At 38.4% G+C, this 17119-nt stretch overlaps 1 protein-coding gene across 1 annotated transcript in view; it reads right to left on the bottom strand.

Annotated features, from left to right (window-relative positions):
* IL1RAPL1 (interleukin 1 receptor accessory protein like 1) overlaps nucleotides 1-17119 on the bottom strand; it is a 381033-nt gene that overhangs the window by 295417 nt on the left and 68497 nt on the right. Inside the window, exon 6 of the mRNA XM_059817534.1 lies at nucleotides 1788-1974. Within this exon, the coding sequence (XP_059673517.1) occupies nucleotides 1788-1974 (187 nt within the window). The remainder of the gene's footprint in view (nucleotides 1-1787; nucleotides 1975-17119) is intronic.

The following is a 17119-nucleotide window of genomic DNA, read 5'->3' as shown; positions in this document are numbered from 1 at the left end:
ACAGTTTTCTTTTGACATCAGTTTGCTGAGGGGCTCCTATTTAATTTACTTATTTGCCATTACACTTACATCTGTGATCCATGACTGTTATATTACCAGTAACTACAGGTTGCAAGGGAGAAATTTTCTTTAATTTATTTTTTCAGAAAATTAAAATTTAAAAAAGTAGAGAAACAGAAGATGAGAATGAGGAGAAATGAGGTTAAGTTATATATCTCTTTCTAAAAACATCTTAGGATCAAAACTCTCTGAACTCTTAGCAAAATGTGAGGTTTGTATCTACAAAAATGAGTTAGCATTTCAATCTTTACTACCTAAACATTACTTATGCTATAATAAAGAATATACATTTTTGCATGCATGTTTCTTAGCTCCTTAAAATGATTATTTTCACCTAATTAACCTAGGTACTATTTGATATAGCTTTCAATATTTTTAGTGTTTCCAGGTTTTCTAATATTTTTTGTATTGCAAACCAGTATATTTATAAGATATTAGAAAAAGGGGCTGGTGATTTTCATAAGAAAAATATCTTTTGATGAACTGTCACAAAATATTTTACTTGATTATCTTAGCATAATAATTGTTTATACAGTAAGAGCTTTTTAAAAATATTAGAGGTTGTTTGAGCTCATTCACAGAAATACTGTCAATAACTCTTAAAAAGCCAATCTTTTGAGCTCTTGTTTAAGAACCCAGCCATAGTTTTAAATTTGATAAAATTTCAGGTTTATATTGTATTATAAACACAAAATCCAAGATGAGTATAAGCAGATAATTAGTTACATACCTCCCATCTTAGACATACTGTCAGTTGATTCTGCCATAATCCTTATAGGCTGGAAGTTTTTACTTATTAGATAGCATAGTCTTGTGTACTATATTTAAATGCATTTATGTAATCAAGTAAATTATCAGACTTTTAAAAAATAATTAGAATGCATACCAGCACATAGTTAAACTAGGACTTTCTGTATACACAGACATCTGTAGACATCTGTGTAGACAAAATATACAGAATCTAAATTTCACATTTACTGAACTGTTTGGGGACTTTAAATTGTGTGTATTACAGTACTGAGGTACTGACTATTTCCTGCAGATGGTAAGAAACCAGGAACTCAATCTGCTTTTTATGGAAGGTTTAGTGAGCTGCCCACAGGCAGCACTATTTGCAAGAACTTGGCCCTTAAGTAATTATCTAGAAATCAGTACACAGCATCATTGAAATAAAGTTATTGATAAAAACAGTGAAATCACTGTTATTTGCAAATAAAAGTGAATATGTAAAGATCAAAGTTTTGGAAGTCTTTGCTGAATTTTATGCTGTAAAATTAAGCCATTCATTCAGACAGCAGCATTCATAGCTACCCTATTTATATTTTTTCCAAATAGATTTTATGTCTGAGTTTTTAGAAACACACTCTTTAGCCTGGTATAGCACAAGCAGTTGCTGTATAAGCAGCTCACATGGCTTTACCTTAGCATATGAAATGTGCCCACTCATTTATAAAGTAACACTCTTCTTTTTAAGCCCTCTTGTTAGCAGAAAGCTGCCAATTCTTCGTGACATCCATGAATGGATATTAAGAAAACACCAGCTCTAAAGTTTACTAAAGTAAGCATTTGAATCTCTCACCTAGTTCATTCTTTTCTGTCCTTGATTCTGCTGTCTGTTCTTAAAAACTCCTAAAAAAATCAAAGCTTCATATGATATTTACATCATGAAAATCATCAGAACATTGCATAATATCTTGCTGAAGGTGAAAATCTTTTGCATTCCTTACCTTATACCACAGAATTTCAGGCTCCCTAAATGGAAATAAAAAATCCTCAATTTCAGGGCATGAGATTTCCTTGCTTTTGCTAAGTTCAGCTTTTTCAAAATATTTCATCTTTGAATTGTAGCAGAGTCCAGTGTCATTTTCACCCACCGTCAGCGAAATGGACACTTTCATACAGTAAGTTGAGTTTCTGCAATGCAACAAAAATAGAAATAAAAGTCTAATATGAAAAAAAAAATGCCAATGTATATGACATTGTTTTAAGTCATTATTTTTATCCCAAGCAAAAGATAGAAAATCAGACATTGGTTTTTGTTTGTATTTTATAACAGTTCATGATAATTTTACTTTTCTCAGCCATTAACTACAATACTTAGAAGGTGTTGGCCTTACTCTGTGACTAAAGGTTTATCTATCCCTTTTGTCAAACTCCTTCTAACATTACTATCGTCACTGTGTATTTGAGGACAATTTCCCCAAAAGCTAACATGCAATAAAAGCCCCATGTATTTACCAGTGAAACTCGACAATGAACTTGCTGATAGACACCATTACAACAGCTCTCAGGGGTAAACAGATCATGTTGTAGCACCACAGGAAAATGCCAAATTGGAACATGGACACCACAATGAGAGGCACCTACTCATCACATCTGAGCATGCTTTGAAGTGGAAGTGGTAATCTTTTTGCAGCCTTTAATTAAAATGTGTTTTGTGACCCTTCCAATTATAGAATAAAGGATGTTTTAACCTAACGGACTGCTAACTTGTTTAGCTTAGCCTTCAATACCCATACTCCCAGGCCAAAATGTTGCTTCTGCATTACCTACAGTCTTGATTAATTTGAGCTCTCTCCTGAAACTTGTTACTTCCTCTGCTGCTGGATGTTGATAAGCCAGGCAGCCAGAGACTAGGGAACATTATCTTCCTTCCCACATTTCACTATGCACTTTGATTAGGCTCAAATACAAAATTACTTGAAATAATTTATTATTTTTTTCATTTGAGTTTCCAGGTGGTCAGCAAATGAGTGTGTAAAGTTGAGTAGTCCCCAGAAACACACTGTGACAATGCAAGATTTCTCTCCTACTGTTTTCTAAATGCATTTGACCTCTGATCTGCTGAAAGAGGATCCTGCAGAGAGCACTGAGGAAATATTCATTTTCTTATTTCCATTGTCAGACTCTATGAGCTGATTGCTGATTTATGACAGACTTGTGTGTATTGGACATGGCAGAATCTCAAAGATGGCTACCCTTTCTCCTTCTCTTTAGGTTTCTTAATATATGTTCCTTTTTTTTGTTCAACAAGAGGGAACAGAAATGCTTAAGAATAAAGAATAAGAGGAACTTCATTCAAAGAACTCTGTAGTCCAATTTTCTAGAGAAAATAGTAATCCTGGAAAGGAAGATATTACAAGTTAGAGAATATTAGAAATGTAAATTCTGGAATGGAATGACCCTTAGCTATCCAGCTAATTCATGGACTTGTAAGGAAAATAAAAACACAAAATTCCTTCCTTATAATGAAGCTATAGTTATAATTTATGACCCCATTCAAGAATCTGGCTGTATAAAGCAAATAAAGTTGTTGAAACTTTATGCAAAGCAAAGAATGGATCCACTGAATACAGATCACTCTTGCTGCTTTTAAGCTGTTTAAAAGCTGACCACCATTATTAACTCTACATGCAATTTAAAATCATTCAGTATTTTAAAGAACACATTTTCTTTACTGTACATTATGTTATTCCTCCATTAAGGTGTTACTTGGAATATTTATTTATTATGTGGTTTGAGTACATCATAAAAAGTTACCTAAGTCAGTTTTTCCAAATTGGTAATATTCTCTTTTTTTTCCCTTGAGATACCTATCCCTTGGAAATAGGGAGAAGGTCTAATCAAGCTCTGAGGGTCGAGAGTACATTAACTAGATGAGAGGACTCCACTATTGGATGACAGGTAGCAATACATAGCGAGGTATTGGCTATTTAATTTACACATTTAAATATCCTCCTTTGTTCCTTTCCATGTGTTTGAGCATTATTTTGTGTTCATATTACTGAATCTCATGATTTTAAAATTTCTAGTAGGAGCTTGGAGAGAAAAAAAACACAAAAACCCACTAAACTGTCATCCCATTCTCCGAAGAAGCAAGCTAAGCAAAATTGTCATACACGGTTTTTTGTCTTCCTTCAGTATTCAGAGTGAATTGGCCAAAAAATCTGATTTATGTTTTGGTCTACTAAGAGCTCTGTTCTGCAACAGTGGCAATGTCAGTTGCCAGAGCTGGAATTCCTTCTGAGGCACATCCAGGTTTCCATCGCAACAGCAGGTCCTTTACCAGATGCAGCTTAGTCTTCCTGCTCCATAAGGAGAGAGGCATTTTGTAAATATCTCAGAATCTTTAAACCCATTTTTTGAAGAGGGTGTTGGTATTTAATGACTCAAAGTTGTGTTTGTCTGTGATTTGAGTCATATGGATAAAAACTTCCAGCAGACAGAAGCACAAATTGACTGGGCTTTAAGGTAATTCTGTTCTAAACTGTCAGATATAAAGTACTCAAGCATTTTGGGTGGATACGTTGTCAGCTGAGTTCCCTAAAGGAATTTTCTCTCAAAAGACTAAAATATCATCAAAAGAACTTAAAACTCCGTATATGCCCAGTGACACAGACTTTCTTATTGACACTCTAAATACTCCAATATTTCTAAATTCTACCATGTCAAATATCTCCAAGACTTTTTTGACCTTCATATAAGATATTGCAATTATTTTTTCATACACTTATGTATGCTAAAGTAAGGTCTAAAATAACTCTTGAAAATAAACACTGGTCAGAACTGACGGTTGCAGTAGTGCCAACACCATTTTGAAATTAATACCTTCATAGGCCTGCCACCATGCAAAAAAAACCTGTTTCTGCTTTCCCTGTCATTCTAGTAAGCAAGCTATTAAGAACAAAGAAACAAAAAATAAACACAGGCACTGATGAGAAATTCATAGGCAATAACATTAAAAAGCTTGGTGGTTTTTATATAATTTATATAATATGTTAACTCCAGATTTATTTTTCAGTACTACTGTACATAACCAGTTAATCCAATACACAAGTGTCATTACATCTGCACAACATAAAAATACATCAAATTGTAACATTAGGAAATTAAAAATAGATACATGTATTTTAATTCCTAGTGTTATATTGAATTTTGTGTATAGCATTGTTATAACATGTAGTGCAGAAAAAAATAAAAGCCAGCATAAGTTCTATATAAAAACAAACTAAAGAAAAGGGGGAGGTGACAAAATCACTAGGAGTCTCACAGTCAGCATAATGTTCAATGTTTAATAGTTGTTAATACACTAGAGACTCAACTAGGTTGCTAACTTCTGTGTCTAGGAGCAGAAGAAAAAACAATTAATCTGATTTAACTTTATTTCATTTTTGATACAGATAGATAATAAAGACAATCATCACAGAATACTAGCAATTGTTAATAATACACCACTAATATGTTTTGTTATATTAATTACCACTGACTAGTGATATCTGTATCATGTTACTGAATGTAGTTATATTTAAAGCAGATCTATTTCATCTGAATTTAGTTAAATTCAAATACTACAATATTATTAATAACTTTTCCATACACACACAAATGTATCCTAACTAATTCTGTCTGACATGATACATTTGTGTAGGACCATTAAATGTAAAAGAGCCTAAAGCAGAAATGCTGACCATCTACTGATTTACAGATTTGTGTTGCAGCAGTCAAGAGCCTGTGAGGCAGGGAGAGTCAGAAACTAAGAATCTTAATATTTAAAAAAGATTTTTTTCCCCCCTGATGTCTAATCTCAGATTTTATCTATTCTCAATCAGTCTATCTGCCGTGATGTGATTGTTTTGGAAAAATGGCAACCTGTATTGGCCAAACTAACTGTGCTTTAACTCTCTTTTCACATGATACTTTGGGGGGGGTTCTTTTGTTTGTTTGTTTGCCTTTTTTTTTTTCTTTTTCTGAACAGGGTAATAAGAAGAGCTGACAAGCTAGTCAGTTAATTGTTCCTTAATCTGTCCAGTCACAAATGTTCAGCAGTGTATAATTAGCTAGAACCTTTTCCTACATATAAGTGAAGCTTTTCATTTATCTATTTTATTCAGTAGATTTTCAAGCACTGAAAAAATCACATCTAAAATATACAAAATACAAAAACAGGAAGCAAGAAGCTGTTTGGGGATTTTTATTTAAGACAACAAATCCATTTAAATCAAGTTTATCTGAAAAAAAAATTAAATTAGCAGGTAACTGGGCAGAGAGAAAAGAACAGGAGGAGGAGGAAGAATCACAGAATCACAGAATCACAGAATCACTAAGGTTGGAAAAGACCTGTAAGATCATCAAGTCCAACCATTAAAAAAAAAAAACAAAAAAACCCCAAAAAACCAACCACCACACATCACACACACACCCACAAAAAAACCAAAACCACCCATAAACCACAAAACACACCACAACCCACACCAAAACAACCCACCCACACCACACAGCACCATGCCCATCAAGCCACATCCCACAATGCCACATCCACACGCTCCTTGAATACCTCCAGGGAGGGTGACTCTACCACCTCCCTGGGCAGCCTATTCCAATGTTTCACTACTCTCTCAGTAAAGAACTTTTTCCTAATATCCAGCCTGAACCTCCCCTGGCGCAACTTGAGGCCATTTCCTCTAGTCCTGTCACTTGTCACTTGGGAGAAAAGACCAACACCCACCTCTCTGCAACCTCCTTTCAGGTAGTTGTAGAGAGCGATAAGGTCTCCCTTCAGCCTCCTCTTCTCCAGGCTAAACAACCCCAGCTCCCTCAGCCGCTCCTCATAAGACTTGTGCTCCAGACCCCTCACCAGCTTCGTCGCCCTTCTCTGGACACGCTCCACCACCTCAATGTCCTCCTTGTAGTGAGGGGCCCAAAACTGAACACAGGATTCGAGGTGCAGCCTCACCAGAGCCGAGTACAAGGGCACGATCACCTCCCTAGTCCTGCTGGCCACACTATTTCTGATACAGGCCAGGATGCTGTTGGCCTTCTTGGCCACCTGGGCACACTGCTGACTCATATTCAGCCGGCTGTCAATCAACACCCCCAGGTCCTTTTCTACAGGGGAGCTTTCCAGCCACTCGTCCCCAAGCCTGTAGCGTTGTCTGGGGTTGTTGTGGCCAAAGTGCAGGACCCGGCACTTGGCCTTGTTGAACCTCATACAACTGGCCTGGGCCCATCGATCCAGCCTGTCCAGATCCCTCTGCAGAGCCTTCCTACCCTCAAGCAGATCAACACATCTGTCCAACTTGGTGTCATCTGCAAACTTGCTGAGGGAGCACTCTATCCCCTCATCCAGGTCATCGATAAAGATATTAAACAACACCGGTCCCAAAACTGAGCCCTGAGGGTCTCCGCTTGTGACCGGCCACCAACTGGATTTCACTCCATTTACCACAACTCTCTGGGCTCGGCCATCCAGCCAGTTTTTAACCCAGTGAAGAGTGCACCTGTCTAAACCACAAGTCGCCAGCTTCTCCAGGAGAATACTGTGGGGAACAGTGTCAAAGGCTTTGCTGAAGTCCAGGTAGACAAGAAGAAGAGAAGTCACAAGGGAGAAAGCAGACAAGAGTACCCACAGAGAGCAAGAATAGTTTCTTTAAACTTTAAAATTTACAGTATCAACATCTATATTTGAAGGAATTGCTTAAAGAACTAGGCACTTTAAGCATAATGTCTTTATTAAATAGAACTCTAATATGGGCCAGATGGGTACTCTTATGAAACTCCACTTTTTTCCTGCATTGAATAAAACTTGGTAATTGTCAATCTCCTATTCAGCCTCACCAGAGAGAACTCAGCAGTGGATTTATACAGCTCGGTGCTCCCCAGGCAGCATCCCTCATCATCCCTATTCATGACGGAAAGAGAGAAACTGGGACTCTATCGATTACTTTTCCACTCTGGTGTTTTGCCATGCGGACCCTTCACCAGCAGGGTAATTCAGGTGAGTGGAGCGTATAGCTTATACTGAAGACACATCATCTTTGCAACCAGAAAGAAGTGCCGTTTAGAAAGTCCTCACCACAGAATCACAGAATAATTAAGGTTGGAAAAGACCTGTATGATCATCCAGAACAACCATCAACCCAACACGACCATGCCCACTAAACCATGTCCCACAGTGCCACGTCTACACTTTTTTTGAACACCTCCAGTGATGGTGACTCCACCACCTCCCTGGGCAGCCTGTTCCAATGCTTCGCCACCCCCCGAGGAGAGAATTTTAACCCAACCCTTGTTTTGTTTCATTGTAGAGTGCAGCCAACTTGCTTTCTGTGTGGAGCAGCAGTTCCTCTCATCAAAGGCGTTCAGGATAAGACTATCTTCATCTAGTACACAAAGGCAGCCTTCAAAGGAGGGATGAGAAGGACAAAAAGACCTCTGTTGATCCTGGCATTGATCACCAGGCGCAACGACATCTTTCTGCAGTTCTAAATAAGGTGCAATGGAACTGCAGTACAACGATAGCCACCGAATGCAGCAAGACCCACTAATAATGTTTTTCATATAAGACAGCAGTCTTAAGTCTGCATTCCTCTGCATACCTTTATTTCTCTTTCATTTTCAAGGGATGTAATACTTGTAGTACATGGCCTGTCATGACACTGGATTTATTAAACACGATGACTAATCAGGAAGTTAATCGGTAGCAGAGCAGACATGTTCTTTCAGTGTACATCATGACAGCAAATTCATTTTTTACTCTTTCAGTAGCATTACTAGGAAAACCACAAGCTTTGCATTAATAGAGATCCGTTGTTTGTACTGAGTTATGTTATAGTATTATGCTATTTACCAGGGTAAACAAACTGGAGAGCAAACAGAAAGCAAAAAAATATCTTTTATGTTTCCTCTTATCATACAAGCTGAGGTGGGAAAGTAACTTTATTTCCAACTCCTCCTAAACTGGTCATTAAAAAAGAAAGTCTGAGAAATGTCTTTTCTTCTCAGTATTTTAAATTTTAATATGTAAACTTGGTCACTGATGTCAATACCCACTTTCTATAAATGGTCCATCCCATTTTGGCGGAAAACTTTTGTTGACTTTATTAATTAGGTTTTTCATGTTTTTGTAGACACAATTCAGTCCATTTTCAGTCCAAGTAACTTCTATTAGAGTTACTTGAATGCCTGGAGAGAAAAGCATTCATTCAAGAGAAAAACAAAACCGCATTATTGATAAGCTACTTGTGCTCTTGGCTACGGACTCCAAAGGCTCTTTGTGAGCTTTAAAACTTTTGCATAAAAAATTTTAAAGCCTTTTGATAGCAGCAGGGTTGTTTGAGGACATGCCTGAGGCCTTGGGCTGCATGGTGAGGGAGAAAGGCCAGCGTACCCTACTGCAGTCAGAATTCCTGCCGTGCAGTGAGGTCCCCTTGGTGGCAAGGTCTGATGCACTCAGCAGTCTGTGGCTTCTGGACCATTTGTTCAGGGTAGCAGTTTTCAAACTTTTTATGCAAGGTTCCCTTTTTTTTTTTCCCCCCTAGACTCTGGGATGGCTGGCTCCCACACTCCCTGGCTCTGATAGTTTAAATCACAGATTGCCTTTTCCACAAAGCTACCAGAGCCAACAGAGCTGCAAGTGCTGGGGCAGTGCTGCAGGAGTGGGGGAAGAGAGAAGAAAAGTGGAGGGAGATGGACAGAATCCAGCTGGAATTTTCCTCTGTGTCTTAGAAATGATCTCCTGCTTCCACATGCCGGGGGGCCAACCCAGTTTGAAAACTACATTTGACCTCAATTGAATTATATAAGCACTGATTTCTTCCCTCAAGGGTCATCTAATTGTATGCATGATACTGTGAAATAACCTACCACACACAAGCCTCCAGGACTATTTGAATTTCAATGATCTGCAAGATACTTATTTTAATATGTTTGACTAAGTCACACCAGAAAATATTGATCAGTTTTAGTGCCCGCTTCCATCCTCGGAAGCCAAAACTAACATATTTTATCTTCTTCTAACACAACTGGTACATGCTGCCATCCCATGTTCCCCCTTCTCCTCTCCAACACTGCCAGAAGAGAATGTCAAAGTACAATGACTAACTGTGTTAAAGTAACACTTTCCTTGTGTTAGAGAGAGCTACTGACTGATGTGAAAGGCCTTATATCGATGTTCTGGACAATAAAAATGAAATACAAATTAGCATTTAGAAAGGGAATTGAATTTTCTTATCCCTATAATACCTTAAAGCTTCTTTTGTGAGTAAGGTAGAAAAAAATATAGATGTGTACACTTTTATGATATTGACTTTTCTATACGATCTCTGTCTTTTTTAAAGTCTAAGTGAAACTTATGCCTTTGTGAGAGCTGGAATCAATCTGACATTGATTTCCACATTTTAATAAAACCTCACTTTCTTAGTACAAAATACATGAACAAAATTATGACAATAATTTTAATTAAGAACTTGTACTGGCAAATACATGGAAGGCACAATTGCATAAAATTAACTAATTTCCCCATAAAACATTTTATTTAAAATTAAAGCTTCCTTTCAGATAAATCAAAGAACAAAAAAAATTCCATACTCTTGCAGTATAGGAATATCTAAATATTCCTGTAGTGAAACTCTGTACTCCTACAGTATAGGAATATATATCTAAATACATTTTATTTGAAGTTAAAGCTTTTATCAGATAAGTTTAAAAGAAAACTCCCATATTCTTACAGTATATATTCCTGTACTCTACAAGTCTATACATATATATGTATAAATCAGTCATATGGGTATATTAGAGAGTCCAGTAATTATAAAACTAATGAAAGAGAGTATGTGATTTAAGAAAGTTATCATATAAAGGTTTTTAAAGCATATGTTATTCATTGCGAGTAAAGCCCAATTTTTAAAACAAGTTTCTATTAAAATATTTGGTATGTGAACTCCTTCAGAGAATAGCACTTGCATACGGATTGCAGATAAAAATGTTAGAGGTGGTTAAAAAAGGATGGGAATCTATCAAAAAGGATGGGAATCTATCAAAAAACCATTGTACTGCACAGAGTATATAGGGTGAGTACAATATGGATTACTAGTCTGAATTTAATAGTACATTTAATATTTTAGTGCTACTTACAAATTTAGTGCTAAATTAGCTACTCATTTCAGTGAGGCTTCCCAGGATCGTTAATGAAGACATTTCGGGCCAGTGAGTCATAAAGTGCTAAAATGGAGACGTGTCAGAATGATACTAAGTGTTTTCTCTGCAGCAGATCAATGTATATTCCCAAAGGAGACAGAACTATGAAGAGCTGTGCCAGTATACCCTTATAGATGAAAATCCCTTTAGCTTTATACAGACTGCAGTAGGGAGAGAATGCCTTAGCATGAAACACCTCTAGGTAGACTATCTCCTCATAATTCAGGAGATGATGGCATGTGCTTTTTTTTTGGATCCAATGATCATGAAGGAGACTTAACACCATATGCCAGAACAGCAGAAATGCAGCACTATGGCTTTTTCAGAAAATGACAAGTTAACAGTGTTTTGTTATTCCTCCCATTTCTTCCATTTATAGAATCACAGAATCACAAAATGGTTGAGGTTGGAAGGGACTTCCGGAGGTCATCTGGTCCAACCCCCCTGCTGAAGCAGAGCCACCTAAAGCTGCTTGCCCAGGAACATGTCCAGAGGGCTTTTGAATATCACCAAGGGTGGAGACTCCACAACCTTCCTGAGCGACTTGTGCCAGGGCTCGGTCACCCTCACAGTGAAAAGTGTTTCCTGATGTTCAGACGGAACCTTCCGTGTTTCAGTTTGGGCCCACATCCTCTGGTCCTTACCACCAGGCAACACTGAAAAGAGCCTGGTTCCATCCTCTTTGCACCCTCCTTTCAGATATGTATATACATCAATGAGATCCCCCCTGCACCTTCTCTTCTCTAGGCTAAACAGTCCCAGCTCTCTCAGCCTGTTCTCATAGGAGAGATGCTCCAGTCCCTTAATCATCTTCGTGCTTCTTCATTGGAGTCTCTCCAGTCTGTCCATGTGTCTCTTGTACTGGGGAGCCCAGAACTGGACACTGTACTCTAGGTGTGGCCTCACCAGTACTGAGTAGAGGGGAAGGATCACCTCCCTCGATCTGCTGGCAATACTTTGACTAATGCAGCCCAGGTTATCATTAGCCTTCTTTGCTGCAAGGGCACATTGCTGGTTCATGTTCAGCTTGGTTTCCACCAGGACACCCAGGACCTCTTCTGCAAAGCTGCATAGATTGTTATTCATGGAACATCTGTTTTCTAGGGCTTTTTTTACTGGCAGGGGTGGAGGGGAACTGCTGAAGGAAAATATTTTTTCCAAGGATTTATATAAAAAGGCGCAGGAAAAAATAATAGCTGGTATGAGAATGAATGGAAAAAAATGCTTACTCCTTGAAGCCAGAGTCCCTTAATTTGATGTCGACCATTTGGTGCAACAGTGCGTGTCCAAGCAGCTGTGCCTAAGGAGTGTTCTGTGTTCAGGAACAACTGGGTGTTACTACATCCTAATGACTCAGAAGGTCATCAAATATTGGAACATCTTTACCACCAGATCATCCCTTTCGCAAATGCAATCTGCCTTCTTTTATACTACTACAACTAAAAGCATTATTGGAAACAGAAGATGCTGAATGGCTTCTCCCTTGTTCCCTCTCTTTGCTTGGTTAGTTAGCACAATTGCAACCTACAGTTCTCAACTAGAGCTAGAGGAGGACAGATCCTATCATTCAGTCTCAAATGTTAAGTTAGATTCTTCTGTTCAGCTGTTAAGCAGCTGCATAAAGTATATCCCTTGAAGGTTTATGTCTTGTTTCTGAATGATTAGATATTTATCTCTAACTCTGGATGAGTGTGTTCTTTTCTGAATAGAGATTTCTCATGTTCCATTATCAGAATCACTCATTAAAGGTAGATATGGACAGAGATATCCAAGAATTATAATATTTATTATAGATATTAGAAGAATGACATTTGCACTTGAATAATATTCCTTTGAAATTCTCTCCATAACTCTTTCCCTTATCTACCCAGTAAAAATGGGAATAAGTGTGTCATGCTTTGAAAGCAGACACTAAACAAGAGAAAAGTCATCACATTTATTAGGTTACTGGTCGAGGCTAACTGTTTCCTAGAGTCCTGATGCCACTTCTCTGGAGTCCTGGAAATTCTCAAATGAAATTGCATTACAACTATCAATTTAAATAATAAATAATTACAATACTTATGACTGCTACATTTGTTACAAACACTTTCAGTTATTCTTGTTTTACACTTACTTTCCTGTGAAGAAAAGACAATTCAGAAATCGGCCAGTCTTCTCTACCAGAAGTATAATTAGAGAGAAGTCTCTCAACTAGTATGACATCCCACAGATGAATGTAAGAGCATTGCTGTGTGCAGATTAGACTAGAACACAAAAGAAAGTACCAAGTTTCTGCAGAAAAGTTGGTCTTTGGCAATGCTTAATCTGCTACCAAAGCAGAACTTTAGAAAGGTGCAAGAACTTGATGAAATTTATACAACTGAATACCTCAGAGCAAGTCCTGAATTCCCAAATAAGAAATTTACATGGTGAAAAGAGAGCAGGATTTGAAGAAACAGATCAATAAACAAAGGAATATAATGCAATTTGGATGTGTCTTTCATCCAAGGCCCATAAAATACACAGGAAAATTATCTATTAATTGTTTTTGGCTGTGTTCATATAAACACCTTTACCACAAAATAGGTTCCAAAACTGCCTCAGTGTGATCTGTATCGACACAATAAATATTTTTAGTCCATTCTAATTTTGAGCTCTAAAACGTGATCCTGCTCCACTTCAGGCTGTTGCTGAAGATCAGAGTTATGGAGCCTCAGGAAATACAAATTGTATTTGTATTATGTTCATATCAACAGCATTCCTGGAGTCAAATATAGGCAAGCAAGCACTTCCACCCTTCCCAGCTACCTACTCTGCCCGGTGTTGAAAGTGTTAGTTTACAGTCCAGCCTCCAGAGCTTCTTTCCTGCCCTTAAATGTACTAAAAGCCATCTTTATGTCCACACATTTAATGGATAGTGTACAAATGCAAGCTTTATCCAGCATGAAAACACTCTCTCAGTAGTCAAAGCCATAAAATCTCTTTTGCCAAAGAGGCAGCATGTCACTGTTTCTTCTCACACCGACACCAAGAGGAACTGTTGCCCTATGAGCACCTCCTGAAAATGCGATACATGTATCTGTATGTTTTCCATGGTCTCCAAGACTGTAAGCATAAAAATAATCAACTTCACAGAGAAGAAAACAGAGCACAGTGAGCAATTTTAGGTAAACATTATTCAAGGATCCCTTGGAACTAGTTTCCTGAAGTGGCTAGGACAGCCAGGGGGGCATACTTTTTGTTGCAAGGCTCTAAAAGCACAAGTGAGTTGAGACTCCATGTTAAAGAATCAATAATTCCATTCTTCTGCAGCATGCCCAGATAAATTCATTTTTGTTTTCCTGATCTTCTCGACATAATGTAAAAAACCCAACAGCTGTGCACCTCCACTCCTCTCAACACCAGGTTTCCGTCTCCGGTGGCCGGCCCAAAGCAGAATGTGACACATTTGAGAATTCATCAGAACCTCAAGTTTCACATAGACGAAACCATACTATTCTTTGTCTTGTATTATTACCAGCCACCAAGGTAAATAACTCTGAGGTGAAAAATGAAAAGATTACAGAGGCTTCAGCTGCCCCAAAGAACAGAGAGGTATGAGGATAAGGCACAGACAGATGCCAGAAACCATAACTATATATTTTCATTTCTTGTTTTAGTTTTCAAGCCTGCTGCTGCCTCTCATCCTCAGAAGCATGAATCATCCAGAATATCCAGACATGAGAATCCAAAGTCATGTGAACAGTGGCAATATAAATGTATGAAAGCATTTCTGCACAGGCAGCTTTGAATAATTTTACCTAATTCAAGCATGCCTGTGTAAGCTATTTTAGTTTGAGAAAAATGAGATTTGCTTTGAACATTTTAATTCCCACCTCAAACGTAAAAGGTAAACTGAACAAGTCTAAATACATTTCAGATGATTGATAGTCACTGGCTCTTCTTTTTCACTTGGACCCTGGCCCAACCTTTATCTGTCAGTGTCTTTGTACAGTGCCTTTCAGCACAGGTATGTGAGGGACAGTAGCGGAGACCTCTCACATATTGTTTCTTGGTGGTGGTCTCACAGAAAAGTCCATTTAATTTGTCAGAAATGCAGAGTCTCTACCTCGGCTTATCTGGCTGCTTCCTCCTGTGGCAGGACACAGCTTGCAGCTGGGCTGGTGCTGCCAGCTTAATCATCTGCTGTTTCTTGCCATCTAGCTTCACCCCAAAATTCCCCACTATCTAAATATAGGAATAGCTATATAACACAGTTTAGTTCAGTTTATAAATACACTATGGCTCAAAACCCTGCCGTCAGTTTGTATAATTGGTAGAGAACTGAATGAATAGATAAACCCCTTCTGAATATAAAATTTAACCTATATTGTCAGTTATGTACCCTATTTTCTCTTTTATATTTTCGTTTCTGAAATCTATTTCAGTCACAGTTTTTTTCTTCATATTGGGAAAGAACAAAGAGAACTTGTAAATTCCTGTATTGATTAAACATTTTGTCATGTTTTTTGTGGATGAATTCATATCTATTTGCAAGTATTTTAATATTCAGAACAATTTGATTTAGATAGTTATTTTCTTGCCATTTGTTCAGAAACATGACTTCTGCTTTCACTCTTGATGTCTTTGTTAGAGGCAGATATAGATAACCAGATAGATGAGAAGACGCTGCAGCTCTGTGTACCAGGTTCAGCCACCAGCCAGGGTAAGTGTGTGTGCCCAATAGGTGCGCATGCACACACACACATGCACAAACACACAGACGTGCACACACACATGGCTGGTCACACAGACACCTACACAGATGCACAGTGCTTGCAGAAACGTGAACTGCAGAGCTGGCCCAACCCAGTTCCTCCCCTCCAGCTGATCAAGTTAATGTCAGTTAGTGGAATACATACATATACATGCACACAACATGGGTGCCTCCAGCAGCTGGCCTTAGACACTCAGTCCAGGAGCTGCCCCAGGTCCACCACTCTCCCCAGCTGCTGGCACTGGCACCTGAGGTTCGCAGCCCCCACCAGCTGCTGGAGCTCAGACGTCTTATCCTACTAACCAGCCAGGCCAGCTTGAAGTTCACTAGCATGCACCAACACCTGGACAGACTACAGGGCTCAGACAAGAGTACTCACTATCAGCCTATTTACACTGGACAGCCTTTTATCTCTTTTCTTTTCCCCCTATCCCATTGCCTTTTATCCTCTACTCCATCTATTTCCCACACTCAATATACCTCAGTGTCTTTCCCACCTATGGTCCTTCCCCTAAACATCCCAAAATAAGTTCCATGCATCCCCAGAATGCCTTCAAAACATTGCTCAGCAATATATGTTTCTCCTCCCTGCATCCCATAGTAAGTCCCATGCACCCTTCAGCCTGAAGGCCTTTCCAGGAGGGAGCCTCTCCAAGTGATTTCTCTGGGTGGTTTTCTACTCACAGGTCAGGGGGGTTTCTTACCCACCACTGCTCCTCTGACCTTCATTTAGCCTTTGCGATTTCCACGATCACCCTTAGGCACTAAACAGTCTGCCTAACTTGATACTACTTGCATGATAGCAGACAAGGTATCAGTAGATTTATGTTAAAACTGAAGACCATCAACGAGTTCTCAGAGACGAGGCAGGGTGACATTCTTGACAGGCCAGAGATATCTTCCAGGTCGCCTTTGTTTTTCCTTCTGGGTCTTTCTAACTGGTCTCTTCTGCTCACTTTGTCACTCTCCTGCAAAAACTCTCATCAGGTTTCTCTCTAAGACTATTTTTCTATAAAGTGTTCACTGTCCCTTCTGTGCTATTTAATCTAAAGGCTCTCAAATCATGGCATCTTGTGGTAAAAGTAGTCACAGGTTGTGAGTGTGGTCATAACTACTTTTGAATGCTTCACATTCTGATAATCCTGTTGTCTACTAATTTTCTGAAACTTTCCAAAAACTAAAGCAAATGCACACAAAATGTCTAATCAGTTTCTGCATCTTCCTAGAAAATTTGAAATACAACTTCTGTTTTCTTAATGTTCAGTTTCACACTAGTATTTCTTCTACCTGATTTTTCTCTGAAAGTTATGATTTTCTTTTTACCTACCATTTTTACCCCCACTCTAA

Source organism: Gavia stellata, chromosome 1 (assembly GCF_030936135.1).
Source record: "Gavia stellata isolate bGavSte3 chromosome 1, bGavSte3.hap2, whole genome shotgun sequence".
Taxonomy (NCBI): Eukaryota; Metazoa; Chordata; class Aves; order Gaviiformes; family Gaviidae; genus Gavia; species Gavia stellata.
This window is presented reverse-complemented; position numbering and strand designations above follow the sequence as displayed.